This window comes from Lingula anatina, chromosome 6 (genome assembly GCF_051362555.1).
Source record: "Lingula anatina isolate TDL-2025a chromosome 6, LinAna3.0, whole genome shotgun sequence".
In the NCBI taxonomy this organism is placed as follows: Eukaryota; Metazoa; Brachiopoda; class Lingulata; order Lingulida; family Lingulidae; genus Lingula; species Lingula anatina.
The window spans coordinates 8710603-8723414 of NC_141772.1; the positions used below are offsets into that span (position 1 = coordinate 8710603).

A 12812-nucleotide genomic window follows, 5' to 3' on the forward strand; every position below is an offset into this window, starting at 1 on the left:
GTTTTCGTAATCACTGATGTATTAAAAGAAAATGTAAAGAAAAGTTTTAAATTAAGAGAAGTCTTCAAATCAATTAGAATTTTTAAATAATTTTATTTCAATAAAATTATTTTAGATTCTCACTAGTCCACTTCTGATGCTTTACGTATCACCTGTGGTGTATGGTGTAAACTTTCAGAGACAAAGACAAGTTTTATAGAAGTAGTGTCAACCACTAAAAATTCTGCCCCTTTCCCACACCCCATATCTTGTAAGATCAGGTTACTTCAAGGCTGTTCAAAAAGTATATTTTCTCTGTCATAACTGTTATGACCAAACAAGCAGCAGCTAGTAAAACCCATGATATTTTACATCATTAATTAAAAGTAAATATAAGTCAATATAAATAATAAATGTACTCAAATTGATCTTGAAGGCAATTGGACTGTGTAGTGTGAGACTTCAAAGACTAGACAAAATTCTGTACTTTACTACAACTTCACAGTGCTGTTAATGTAGATGGGTAAGTACAGGAAAAGAGGGCAGAACATTGCACCTATATGTCTCTGGGACATAATGCAGTGTGTCCAGCATTCAAAGCATTTTATTTTTCCATCATAAATCCCTCAGTCTGTATTTCATAGGTTACAAATTTTTAGCAGGCATCTTTCATTTTTTCCCCTCTATTTCCTTGGGCTCCATTCTTCCCACCATGAACAACTAAACTCCTTTTTGAATACGATTTACTTAAATGGTCATTCTATTCACTTGGTTTCTGTCTTTTCACTTGAGATATTTTTTTCAGTTGCTGAGGTCCCCTTCAATAATGAAGTCGACTAATTTTGCGTTGACATAGACCTGTATCAAGTCTGTAGATTTCTTCAGTGTTTAAAGATGGTCCAGTGTCAGCCAATGGACTACTCTTCCTCACTGAAAAAAATCCCTATTTGCTGTCTTTCATAGACTTTCTTTGGGTTGTCCCTTTCTCTCGGCTCCTACTCTCCATTAAAATTAATCCTCCTTGAAGAAGAACAATTTTTAAAATATTTTTTCACTCTCAAGATGATCCCACATCAATCACTAAGCTCCTCCTCGTCACTGAAGTAGGCATCTTTTTTGTATTTCTTTTTCTTGGTCTCCCCACTGCCCCCCAGAGAGGCCCCAACACTCAGCCTGTACTGGTACTCTGCCTCCATCTTCTCTTGCTGAAACGACCAAATGACCTTGATTGACCAACATGAAATTTCACATTTTATCTGCATTTTTAGATGTTTTTATTTGTGTCTGTTTTATTGATCCTGCTACATGTCATATCACACTTCTCTTTCCAAATTCTCTAAATTCTTCTAAATTCTTCTCCTAATAGTGCATATATCTTAAAGTATGCATACATTTAAACTTCCTGTATTGTCATCTTCATAAGACATCAATTTAGATAATTCTTTATGTCTAAATTAATTGAAATTATGAGACAAATGATATAAAATTTTATTTCAATCTCATAAAATACCCAGTACAGGGCAGATAGATCATCTTTATGTGTTTTCCTTACTACACTTACATACCCTACTACTTTTTACATTAAAAAGAGACCCAACAGTTACTGTGTTTTATCAAGAGAATATAAAAGAGTTTCATCTTAAATGATGCAGGAGGTTATGCTTTTCTAGGCATTAATTTGTCTGTTTGTTAGTGCAAAAGATTTCACATTTCTCCAAAAATATGTCTACTGAAATTTTTAGGATAGACATTCAGAAGAGAAAGAAGTGATTAAATTCAATTTCAACTGAATTCCGGTCTTAAAAGGTTTTATAATTTCAACTGAATTCGGGTCTAAAAAGGTTTTATAAGTATTTTTATTGTATTTTTGGCAGAGGTCTGTGCTCGTGGGGTGATCCCTAGTTGTGAACTTTGCCTTTGTGGCCAATTTTTCAATTGAAACATAAGATCTTACCTGGAATTTAATTGCCGCAGACAAACTGTCTTCTTTAAGGCTAGGGACAGCATCATCTTCATCCTCCTCCTCATCCCATTCTTCATTGTCCCTATACACATAAAATTGAATGCAATCAGTCCTTTACTGAAGATTTAAGCATTACACAGTAAGTCCTAAGCATGAACCATAATTTTGATTTAATAAATGCTAAACACATATTATCAAGGTTACAGTAATACAGTTAATACTACTATTGGTTTGCATGCTGATTGGAATTTTTCCAATATTTCATGTAACTACAAATAACAACTCATTAAATGGCCACAGTTATCATACTTACTACATTTCCTCACATATGTTAATAAAAATTCTAGATGAGAGTAAAATCACTGATCAAATCTAGCTATAATAAATATATAATAATAATTTTTTTCTTCCATAAATGAAGTTCTGGCATTTTCTTAAAGTAGTTTTTTGCCTTTACAATATGATCATGATCTTGCTTGCATTACGTTTACAAAATCATCTAATACTTGTAAGCTATACAGTCAACTTTCTTTATGTACACAGGAATGATTACCACACTGTGATCATAAGAGTCAAGGTTAATGTGATTGAAAATCATACTCTGCTTTTCTTTTCTTCTTCTTTTCTTTCTTTTTGGGTGGCTCCCTCTCTCCCAGCAGATTCTTTGGGCAATTATAGCTGAGGTGCCCAGGCTCCTTATCAATAGAAAAAAATAAATACATAAAAAATAATAAGATTAATTACCGCATCCCTTTTTCAATAGGTAAATGTGATGCTTGGTAACAAAATGGTCAGTTATAAATGCTTTACAAATAAAAGCTTACATTTCTGAGATTCTTTTCAATCTTGTGTAGTGTAATATGTGTTAGGAAGTTAAAATTTCCAAACTGAGAACTTTTAACCAACTAGAGGCTGGCAAGCCATTTGGAAAATATATCTTTATCCTGTATTCTAGCTAATTTAAAAGTAATACAAGCCTGATGAATTCTGAAGACAATTTTGACATAAATTCATTACATGAGAATTACATAATTATATAATTATATTTACCCCACACTCATAGCATTTGGATTTGTCTGGATAATCTCTCCTGCGAATGAAATCAGAAGCTCTTCCATTGTCTTTGGCTATACTGCACTTCAGATTTCTTCCAAACATCTGAAAACACAAATGGCGAAACACATATTTTACTTAAGTTCATGGAAGGTGGTATGCTTTCATCTGTTTTTTCTTCCTGTTCATTGTCTCTATCAAGGCAAAACTGATTTGATTATAGGCAAACAAACACAGACACATAAAAACACACATACATATTTGCAGATTTACCTGTGTATTGTTCAATGCCCTCACTGCTCTGTGAGCTGCATCCCTATCCAGGTAAAGTACAAAGGCCACACCTTTACTTTTTCTGTCACGGTCTTTCAGAATGGTGACCCTGAAAGTTTTTGCAACACGTTACTTTTAAGTGCCCAATTTATATATGTTGCAATGTATTACTGCAAAATCCAAATGTAAATCAATTCCATGAAATTTTAATTGTAAACTAGAGGATCAGAGAGGCGATACCGCCTCCGAATATTGTACCACCAGCTGGAGCAAGCGCATTCATATAGACCCCCACATATACAAAATAAGGAACACAGCCACCAGTCTTGTGCTTGACAAGCTGTAAAAATGCAATCAACAAGAATTTTCAAAATATGCAAAAAATATATATATTACTAAAAATGGTACAATCAAAGTTCATCGCAAGGTAGGTCAAAGGTCAATTCCAAGGTCACAGTAAATTGCCAGTATATGACTTCCTATTCAACTTCAATAGTAACTATGGGCCTATCTCTGCCAGGTTTGGAGTTAAAAGAGAAAGATATTAGCAGAGTTCAGTTCATGATAATAAGTAGGTCAAAGGTCAATTTCAAGGTCACACTTAGATTGCCAGTATATAACTTCCTATTCACGTTCAATAGTAACTATGGACCTATCTCTGCCAGTTTTGGAGATAAAGGGGAAGCAAACTATGCAAAATTCAGTTCATGGTGAAAAGTAGGTCAAAGGTCAATTTAAAGGTCACATTTAGATTGCCAGTATATGACTTCCTATTCAAGTTCAATAGAAACTATGGACCTATCTCTGCCAGTTTTGGAGATAAAAAGGAAGCAAAATTTGCAAAGTTCAGTTCATGGTGAAAAGTAGGTCAAAGGTCAATTTTAAGGTCACATTTAGATTGCCAGTATATGACTTCCTATTCAAGTTCAATAGAAACTATGGACCTATCTCTGCCAGTTTTGGAGATAAAAGGAAGCAAAATTTGCAAAGTTCAGTTCATGGTGAAAAGTAGGTCAAAGGTCGATTTTAAGGTCACATTTACATTGCCAGTATATGACTTCCTATTCAACTTCAATAGTAACTATGGACCTATCTCTGCCAGTTTTGGAGATAAAAGGGAAGCAAAATTTGCAAAGTTCAGTTCATGGTGAAAAGTAGGTCAAAGGTCAATTTTAAGGTCACATTTAGATTGCCAGTATATGACTTCCTATTCAAGTTCAATAGAAACTATGGACCTATCTCTGCCAGTTTTGGAGATAAAAAGGAAGCAAAATTTGCAAAGTTCAGTTCATGGTGAAAAGTAGGTCAAAGGTCAATTTTAAGGTCACATTTAGATTGCCAGTGTATGACTTCCTATTCAAGTTCAATAGTAACTATGGACCTATCTCTGCCAGTTTTGGAGATATAAGGGACTAAATGTTATAATTTCGGAGTTACCATAATGTGCCATAAATTTCCTACAAAAAAAATAATTAAAATAAAGAAAAGGTCATTTTGGTCAAAATTCTTGAAATGGGAGGTGCTCTGAAGTTCCAGATGTTCAAATTTGATGAAATAATGTCATTTTTGACCACAAGTTGTCTGCTTTGCCAAGCCTTATGTTTTATTTTTCCGGAGTTCAAAATTTATTATCCATTACCGTACTGCACATTTTGCTTTCACCACCAATATGTACTTTTTGATACAGCGTAACTCGAAAACCATATGGAATACAAAAAAACGGAGACCACCTTCAGTGTTGGGCTTTACATGCTCTACAAAATGCAAAAAAGAATGGGTGTCTAGCATTAACGGTTCCCGAATTAGAGACAGTTTTCAGTTTCGATATCTTATGGCCGCTACTCCCGTGAAAATGCACCGATTGACCCCAAATTCACGGAGATGAAAGATGACCTGAAGGGTAACACTTTCCATTAATATTATTAGTTAAGTCTGTGTGGTGTCTGAATAAGACCGCAAATAATTTTTTTTTCGGCAAAAATTTTGTTTTTTTGAAAATTTTGGCCCGTTTGACCTTAAAATAAAGGTCAAAGGTCAAATCCAAGGGCATATTTGAAATCTACACATATGACTTTTGGAAAGCTGTCTGTAGAAATTTTTCCCATAAATCCTTCTGTAGGGGAGATAATTAGCATTTAATTTTGCCATTTTTGGACAAGGGTGCATTGCAATGAGTGCCACACCTAGACCCCAATACCGACAAAGCCCAAAATTTTACGTGGAACGAGTTGAGATTATAGGTGACCTAATTCCAAGAGATGGGTATGGAGGCCCTTACCGTCTAGGAGGAGAAGCGGTAACGGTGACTTGGCGGCGGAGCCGCAGGAGCCGGCGGAGCCGGCGGAACATACGGGTCGGGACTAAAACCATGTGTACCGCCAGCGCCTACGCTGGTGGTACAATTACTTCTTCATCATTTATTGAAATTATCATTTCTACTTCTATACTATACATTTAGCATGTCAGCTTCATTAGTGGTTGCTTAATTAGTAATATTATTACAACATAATGCACAAAGAACAAAAGTAAATGAAGTGATAGGGTAAGTTTATAACCCTTTCAACATCAGGTGGTAAACTTGTGCGATGCAACAGAGACTCAGAAAACCTAACATGTAATATACGCTTCATTTAATTACTGATTTACGCTTCTTGTTTGGGCGGAATTATAATAATTGGCCGTGTTGAGTTCGGGGCTTAATCCATAGACCAGAGGTGGTTTTTTTCTTAAGTATTGGCCAGATATTTTCTCAAAATGGACCGGTACAGACTGTATACTGCACGATGTGAAAGGAGCCTATATCGCGTAAGGGGGACAACGTACTTCACCACTTGTCCGTATTTCTCGAATATCTTGTGAATGTCGTTATTCGTCAAGGAGAAAGGCAGATTGGATGCATAAACTGTGCTCTTGCTTGGCGCTAAGCCCCCACTCATCGTTAAATTGTGAAGAGTTTACGGAATAAACGAAAAAATGGAAATAATTTTATTTTCATGACAACTTCGGTCCTCCATGTTTCTTCTCGCGAGATGTTTGGAGACAACATAATTTCGACCAATAGAAATCGAATGTTAATTCTCTTCCCTTAGCAATGCACATGGCCGGTGCATTGGGCACATGTAATAGTAATGAAAAGAGATCACATGCCTAGATAAATGATCGTATCGGAATGATGTGAACGAATTGATTTTCCGTGCAGAAAAGTTGAAGTATATTGAAGGTAACAAGAAACTGACAACAACGCCAAAGAAAGCACTAAGTTGCACTCTGAATGGGCAGGGGGGAGGGGGGGGGGTGAATTACAATTAATGCCAATACTAAATTCACTAGTTGTTTAACGATCTATGGCATGAGGTAGTCGTGCACAATACACGTTACTAAAACAGAATTTGTTCAAAGGAAAGGTAATCTAACTTGACAAGAAAGCATTTAAGCTTCTTCTCCCCGTTCGTTATTTGTTGTTATCTTACTTACAAACGCCTGTTTACTGTATTTATAAAGGAACGATCGAGTATCATTACTACATGAATTATAAGATTTAATTTTTATAGAAAATAATGGTTAACAAATAAACAAGGGAAAGGGACAGAGAGAATTCCATTGTCTTCAACTTACAATACATACAATAGTTGGTATCATTGTTTATTGGTTTATAAGCCTTGCTTTACTGTACATGTACTAGTACTGTACATGTATATGCCATAATATAAATGGAATTAAAACCTTTATACTGTAATTGTTGATTCATTTATAAAATATATACATTTTAGGAAATCAAGGCAAATTTTATCTTCAAGAGACCTGTTTAATCAGCAAGAAGAGACAATGCTGCTGAGAAAAAAAGAGGACAGTAGTAGAAAGGTAGTTACTGAAGTGCCCTTGATGTCAGGCATACAACCAAGTTGGGACTTAGTAGTGAAGTTCTAGTCACAACTGAGAATTTACAATATAGATGCAGAGAAAGTGAGAGATCATACGTGGTACTATGGCCTTGAAGCATGTAGTGAAAACCACCCTTCTCAGCCTGAAGCCAAAGTGCAGTGCCATCTACAGTAGAAATTGCAGCTCAAATGGCAGTATTCTATTGGGCGACTGTTTGGGACTAACACGACAAAGTGAAGATCGGTACATACAATACAACGCTGACCCCAAGGACAGTTATGTAAGTGACTATGCAAGCCGAGGAGGTGAAGTTATTCCACCTAAGAAAAGGTTTCACTTGCAGAAATTGCCTGACAGGTTTCGGCAGCACTTGTCTGCTTCTTCAACTAGATTAGTCGAAAAAGAATATAAAGAGTTTCAGCAAGCTGGAAATGTGGACAGGAAAAATGTGATGCAATATATGTTTGCTTGCACTGCCATGTACCAGCAGTCCATTAGTGAAAAAGCCAAGTTGCAGCAAGACCAGTTATATGAAGTTGAATTGAAAAACATTCTCAATTTTCAAATTTCTGAAGAATTTATAGGTAGCTCCTCTTCATGTGAGGTGAATGATATTTTGTACGTTGGCCAGTATATCAGCAGCACCTTCCATCCATTTTTTGACAAACTGCAGTATTGGATGAGCCCTTTGTGGCGTCGATGGACTGTAGCAGATCGTTTGCGTCATGCCAAGGAGTGGCTTTTATTATCGATGGTCCATGACTGCAGTTACGAAGTGATGACAAAGGAGATAGTGCATTTTTTAAAAAGTCTAATAAAGGCCGATAATTCCTTGAACCTGACGCCAGTGGAAATTGATCTCTTGTGTGGTACAATAGATGTTCTTTGCCTCAGCAAGTACTCATTGAATGGATTTGTAGCTGATGAGCTGATTGACTTGAGTGCCTCCTTATTGGCCATTGTAGAGAAAGATCTTTTTCAACAGGGAGATGAACCATGGCCTAACTATAACCTGAACTTATTTTTGAGGGCAAATGTGATGGCAGAGAGGGTTTTAAACTTTTCTGTCTTGAGTGACATACTGAAGCATATCCAGACACTTGCTAGGGCCAGTAAGTATTTGGATGTGAGTTTGACATGCAATTTTTTGGACGCTTTGTTTGCACAACGTACCAACATGGAGCAGCACTCTAAGCTGGTGGTCAGTCTGATGTCCACTATTTCCTTGTACATACAGTGTCAGGCAATGACCACAGTGGAATTAGTCATTTTAAGTTCTGCAGTGTCCAGGCAAAATTACCTCTGCCTACCTCTACTCAAGAAAGCGGAAGAAGCCTTTCATGACTCACAAAGAGTAGCCCACTTGACCAGAAAGCTGCTGAATCCAATGTTGAATGCCAGTATGCGGTCTGGCTGTATCCCAGATGTGCATTGTGTCAAAAAAATCACAAAGTTGGTACAGGACCCGAGGTTTATATGTATCTTGAAGCCAAGAAAAAGTGGAAGTGAGCTGCTGAAACTGATTAAGGGCTCATTTGCTTTAGGCAGTCATGAGATATCGGAGAGCTTGTTGGAGGTATTGACCTTTTATTATTTTAGTTTTAAATTAGTGCTTTGTCATTTTAAAGTATCCCCTCCCCCTTTAGCGACATATTAATACACTCTTGGCAAATAAATTAGTCTAGTCAAAGAAGATGCTCTGACCTAAAATAGATTAGTTGCAGTCCAGTTAAATGAAATGTTATGTGCAGACACATATATTATCTGTACATAAAAGCTGCCACCTGCATCAGATTCTGTTGTTGTCACCATGGACTTTTCAATGCAATATTTGGAAAGACTACATGAGTTACTGGTATTTTTCACAAACTTGCTTATCAAGTGAATTATGGCACAAAAATACACGTCAGCCAGTTCAAATAGGAGCTTTTATTAAGGTATTTTTCTTAGAAGTTATTTAATTTTTCTTCACCAATTTTTCATCAGTAATGACCAGTTGGCTCTTCCAAATTGTGGCTTTGAATCATCATGTGCCTGAAGCCCTTGTCCTTGTCTGACAAACTTGAAAATTTGTCAGACCAAAACAAAAGCCCTCAGACTGAAGCAAAATTATAGAAATACCACAATATTTTCTTTTTATGTTTTCAGGTGTATTTATTATAATTGTTTTCAATCATAGACAATGTAGCTACATTTCATACACTTTGAAAAAATAATTAAATTTAAAAAAAATTGGAAAAAAACTATTTGCACAAGAAGTTGTTTATTACCGAGACAAAATTTGTCAAGCATGTCGAACAGTCCGATGCCTTTTGTAAAGTCTGTAAAACATTAGTGTCTTCTATGTATGGCTTTGAATTCCCGTCCATGGGCCTGAAGCCATATGCCAGTAAGTTATTTTGAATACTGATGTTACTTTGAAGGCGATCATGCTATTAAGCATGTAATATTGCATCAAAATTTACCAAAAAACTTACACAATAATTAGTTTGTTTATTTAGAACTGCTTTATGTCTGTACATTAAACAGCTTTGCTGTCTTGTTTCTGTTTTATAACAGTATAGACATTGCTAATATTTTAGACTTAGAATTTTTAAATAGTAAGCATTGTCTTTTCTATGGAGACAGAGTTAAGGGCAGTCAAGAGCAGTACCAGTCATATAGGAAAACCTAATATTAACTTGATATCGTTGTGTATTTCCCACTTGCAGTTTACCTACTTAAATTTTCTGAAGCAAATTGTTTGTAACTTCCATACAGGTGCTGTTTGACCCAGACACGGAGAAGGTTTTGCAGGCTGAGTTCCTGACTTTAACTAAGAGGTCAATATGGAATGCCATGCAACTGTTGGAAATCTATGGGGCTATTGAGACCATTGGCTTCTTGGATCATTACATTGCGAGAATACCAACAAGCATATTCAAACTGCCAGCAGTGCAATATGCAGTCAATTATACAAAAACTATGTACCATAGAACGGACTTCAAGTTTCTCTTGCATGTCTTAGAGGGCACTGTAGGCAAGGAGAAGATTAGGACACTTCCCGTGCCCTCCATGCGCACTGTCATTTTGGAAATGTGTCTGAATTGCAAGGGGAACTTGATAGACATGAAGCAAGTGCCGCCACTGGTAGACAAAAATGGACGACTGAGGAGAGAGCACCCGTCCTCTTCCTCTGTTGTTTGGAGACGGATAGCGGTGAGGCCTCTCCATTACAGGCATTTCTTGATTAACCGATCGCAACTCAATGGATGGGAGCAGATGAAGTTGCAATATTTGCGTAACATGGGATACCATGGTATAGTGCTGCCTATCAGATTGTTGGAACAAGCACCTGGAAAGTTAAACGAAGCCTTTCGAGGGGCTTTAAACGAGCTGGGCTGGAGTGGAAAGTGAGGTAGAAGATAAGACCCACACAAGTTGGATAGTCAGAGTAGGCATTCAGAGCAGGCAATGCATGCCTGGGCGCTGTGTAACTGGAGTTACAGTTAGAGCAGTCACTGCATGCCTGGGTGCTGTGTAACTGGAGTTACAGTCAGAGCAGGCGCAGCATGCCTGGGTGCTGTGTAACTGGAGTTACAGTCAGAGTAGGCACTGCATGCCTGGGCATTGCGTAACTGGAGTTACAGTCAGAGTAGGCACTGCATGCCTGGGTGCTGTGTAACTGGAGTTACAGTCAGAGCAGGCACTGCATGCCTGGGTGCTGTGTAACTGGAGTTACAGTCAGAGCAGGCACAGCATGCCTGGGAGCTGTGTAAATGGGGTTAGGACTGGATCTCTTCAATGGGGAAAATCGATTTTCACAATTTTTTTTTTAAGTCACAAAATTCTTGAAATTAAAACATTCCCTATATTGAATGATAGCAACAAAATTGAAAAGCATGCTACCCAGTGGTTCTATTCTATACAGTAAAATACCAAGACAAGTAGAATTTTAATTTTTAATCATTTCAAAATTATTTATCTGAAAGATTGATCTTTTTTTCCCATTAAAAAGATCCAGGCATTACGGTATCATTCTGTTGTATAATCTGAAACTTCTGTGAACATTGCTCAACTCCAATCTTTGCATAACTCGTAAAGAATTCTATTGTCGAACAAGTAGTTCTGCTCCATTAAAGCTTTTTTCTTTATTTATTGACTCAAATATTAATGTAGGTTAATTTATTAAACTTTTTGGTCAGTGATAATTTTAATAAGTATGGTTGGCTTGGCACAAATCTTGAGAAGACCAGGCTTTGTAAGTCTAGCATTTATTTCTTTACTCAAAAAGCTTTGAAAAATGTTTGGAAATTGTCTATGTTATTGCAGATTTTATGTCATGTTGACCAAATTTAGGTCTCTGCCTTTTGCCATAGACAAAAATTACCACACTTCTAGTTCTTCCAACAGAAATTGTCCTCAGTTCAAGGATGGGTTTTCTTTTCATAACCCTACATTCATATGCCCATGCGCCCTTACTCTCCCCTCATCATTTTTGAATGAGGATTAAAAATATAATTACCTTTTGGTTCCCAGTATTTTCTCTAACTTTTTGTATTAGAGGATTGTTTTATGTCACATTTGCTCAATGGGAGTAAGAATGTAGAGGAGTAATGGTGCGGCGTAGCAAGGATGACGGGTAGCATGAAGGCAGGGGAGCAACTGGGGAGGGGGGGGGGCACAAAGGGATACAGCCTCCAAGGCAATACCTGTATTGAATATATAATATTCACTTGTTGAAAGCGTCCAAATTAAGCTTCCTTTTAGAATAATATAAATTTGGACTTTAAAATTAATTTTTAGTGCAAGTTTGGACTGTCAATGGTTTCATATTGGTTAAGTGGTGACAGAACAATTGGCGATGTTAATCAGTGCAATTGTGACGAAGATCTGATTACAAAAATGACACTGAATTGAAAGATCTTCAGGCATGCCTTAAAATGGATTCCATTGTATATTATATGCAACGGATGTTCAAATGAACTTATGATGTCATGTTATTTTTGTAGCAAGGGTGTTGAAAGATATTCAGTAGACACATTATATAGGTTAGCTTATTGCACAAATAAGGATGGACTAGATTCTATTGCTCTTTGGCAGGACACCAGTTAGAGGCAGTATAATAACATGGTGTGTTATAAAGATGTTGAAGATATTTGCACTAGATCGATTGTTAACAGATCAAGTGGTTTTTACAAAGTCAATTTGTATGCCGTTACCTTTTTGTTTTAATTTTGATTTATTATTATTATTATCGTTGTTGAAACTTAAAGGCTTAAGGCCAAGCAAGCCTAAATAAGTGTAGTATTTTGTGACGTTATTTTACATGCTGTCAGCATATTCGACAGGGGTTAATATGCTGAAGGCATGACGTACAAGATTTTGCACAAACTTAGTAAAAAGGCTACATTTCTTCTATGAGAAAAAATTATGTACATTTAATTTTATATGTCAAATAAAATTCAAAAACAAAATCTAATTCAATAGGAATTTTTACTTACAGCTTATCTTGATGACACCTCCTGTTATAAAACAAACCAAGTACCAGTGTTTGCATTTCATTTCTTTTTCATATATCTCAATTTTATACTTTTTTCAGTGCTCTTGTGAAACACTGCCATCTAAGTTTCTTCTTCATAGATAATTTTGAGGAAATCAAATACAGTACATAAATATTTCA

The 12812-nt window shown here is 36.4% G+C and overlaps 2 protein-coding genes across 3 annotated transcripts; one reads left to right on the top strand and one right to left on the bottom strand.

The window, feature by feature from the left end:
* Nucleotides 1-73: 73 nt before the first annotated feature.
* On the bottom strand, nucleotides 74-6316 carry LOC106167501 (zinc finger CCHC-type and RNA-binding motif-containing protein 1). The gene is made up of 6 exons (XM_013546293.3): nucleotides 6092-6316; nucleotides 3269-3377; nucleotides 2993-3100; nucleotides 2543-2637; nucleotides 1934-2024; nucleotides 74-1184 (listed from the first exon to the last, which is right to left on the bottom strand). The coding sequence occupies exons 1-6, from the start codon at nucleotides 6202-6204 to the stop codon at nucleotides 1053-1055; spliced, it is 648 nt and encodes a 215-aa protein (XP_013401747.1). The 5' UTR covers nucleotides 6205-6316; the 3' UTR covers nucleotides 74-1052.
* A 16-nt stretch (nucleotides 6317-6332) lies between these two features.
* On the top strand, nucleotides 6333-12616 carry LOC106167500 (uncharacterized). Of its 2 annotated transcripts, none has more exons than XM_013546291.3 (3): nucleotides 6333-6488; nucleotides 7039-8726; nucleotides 9911-12616. In XM_013546291.3, exons 2-3 carry the CDS (start codon nucleotides 7254-7256, stop codon nucleotides 10544-10546), a joined length of 2109 nt encoding a protein of 702 aa, XP_013401745.2. In that variant the 5' UTR covers nucleotides 6333-6488; nucleotides 7039-7253; the 3' UTR covers nucleotides 10547-12616. The 2 variants fall into 2 exon arrangements, with proteins under 2 accessions (XP_013401745.2, XP_013401746.2); XM_013546292.3 differs by having other exon boundaries at nucleotides 7048-8726.
* Nucleotides 12617-12812: the final 196 nt, after the last annotated feature.

Bases quoted from the DNA above. Each gene is read 5' to 3' on its own strand.
- LOC106167501 (XM_013546293.3), bottom strand. From the start codon at position 6,204: ATGAGTGGGGGCTTAGCGCCAAGCAAGAGCACAGTTTATGCATCCAAT. The intron at 2,638-2,992 runs GTAAATATAATT...TCTATTGATAAG, and splicing joins CCAAATGCTATGAGTGTGGG to GAGCCTGGGCACCTCAGCTA. The intron at 1,185-1,933 runs GTAAGATCTTAT...TGGTCGTTTCAG, and splicing joins CTGCGGCAATTAAATTCCAG to CAAGAGAAGATGGAGGCAGA.
- LOC106167500 (XM_013546291.3), top strand. From the start codon at position 7,254: ATGGCCTTGAAGCATGTAGTGAAAACCACCCTTCTCAGCCTGAAGCCA. The intron at 8,727-9,910 runs GTATTGACCTTT...ACTTCCATACAG, and splicing joins TATCGGAGAGCTTGTTGGAG to GTGCTGTTTGACCCAGACAC.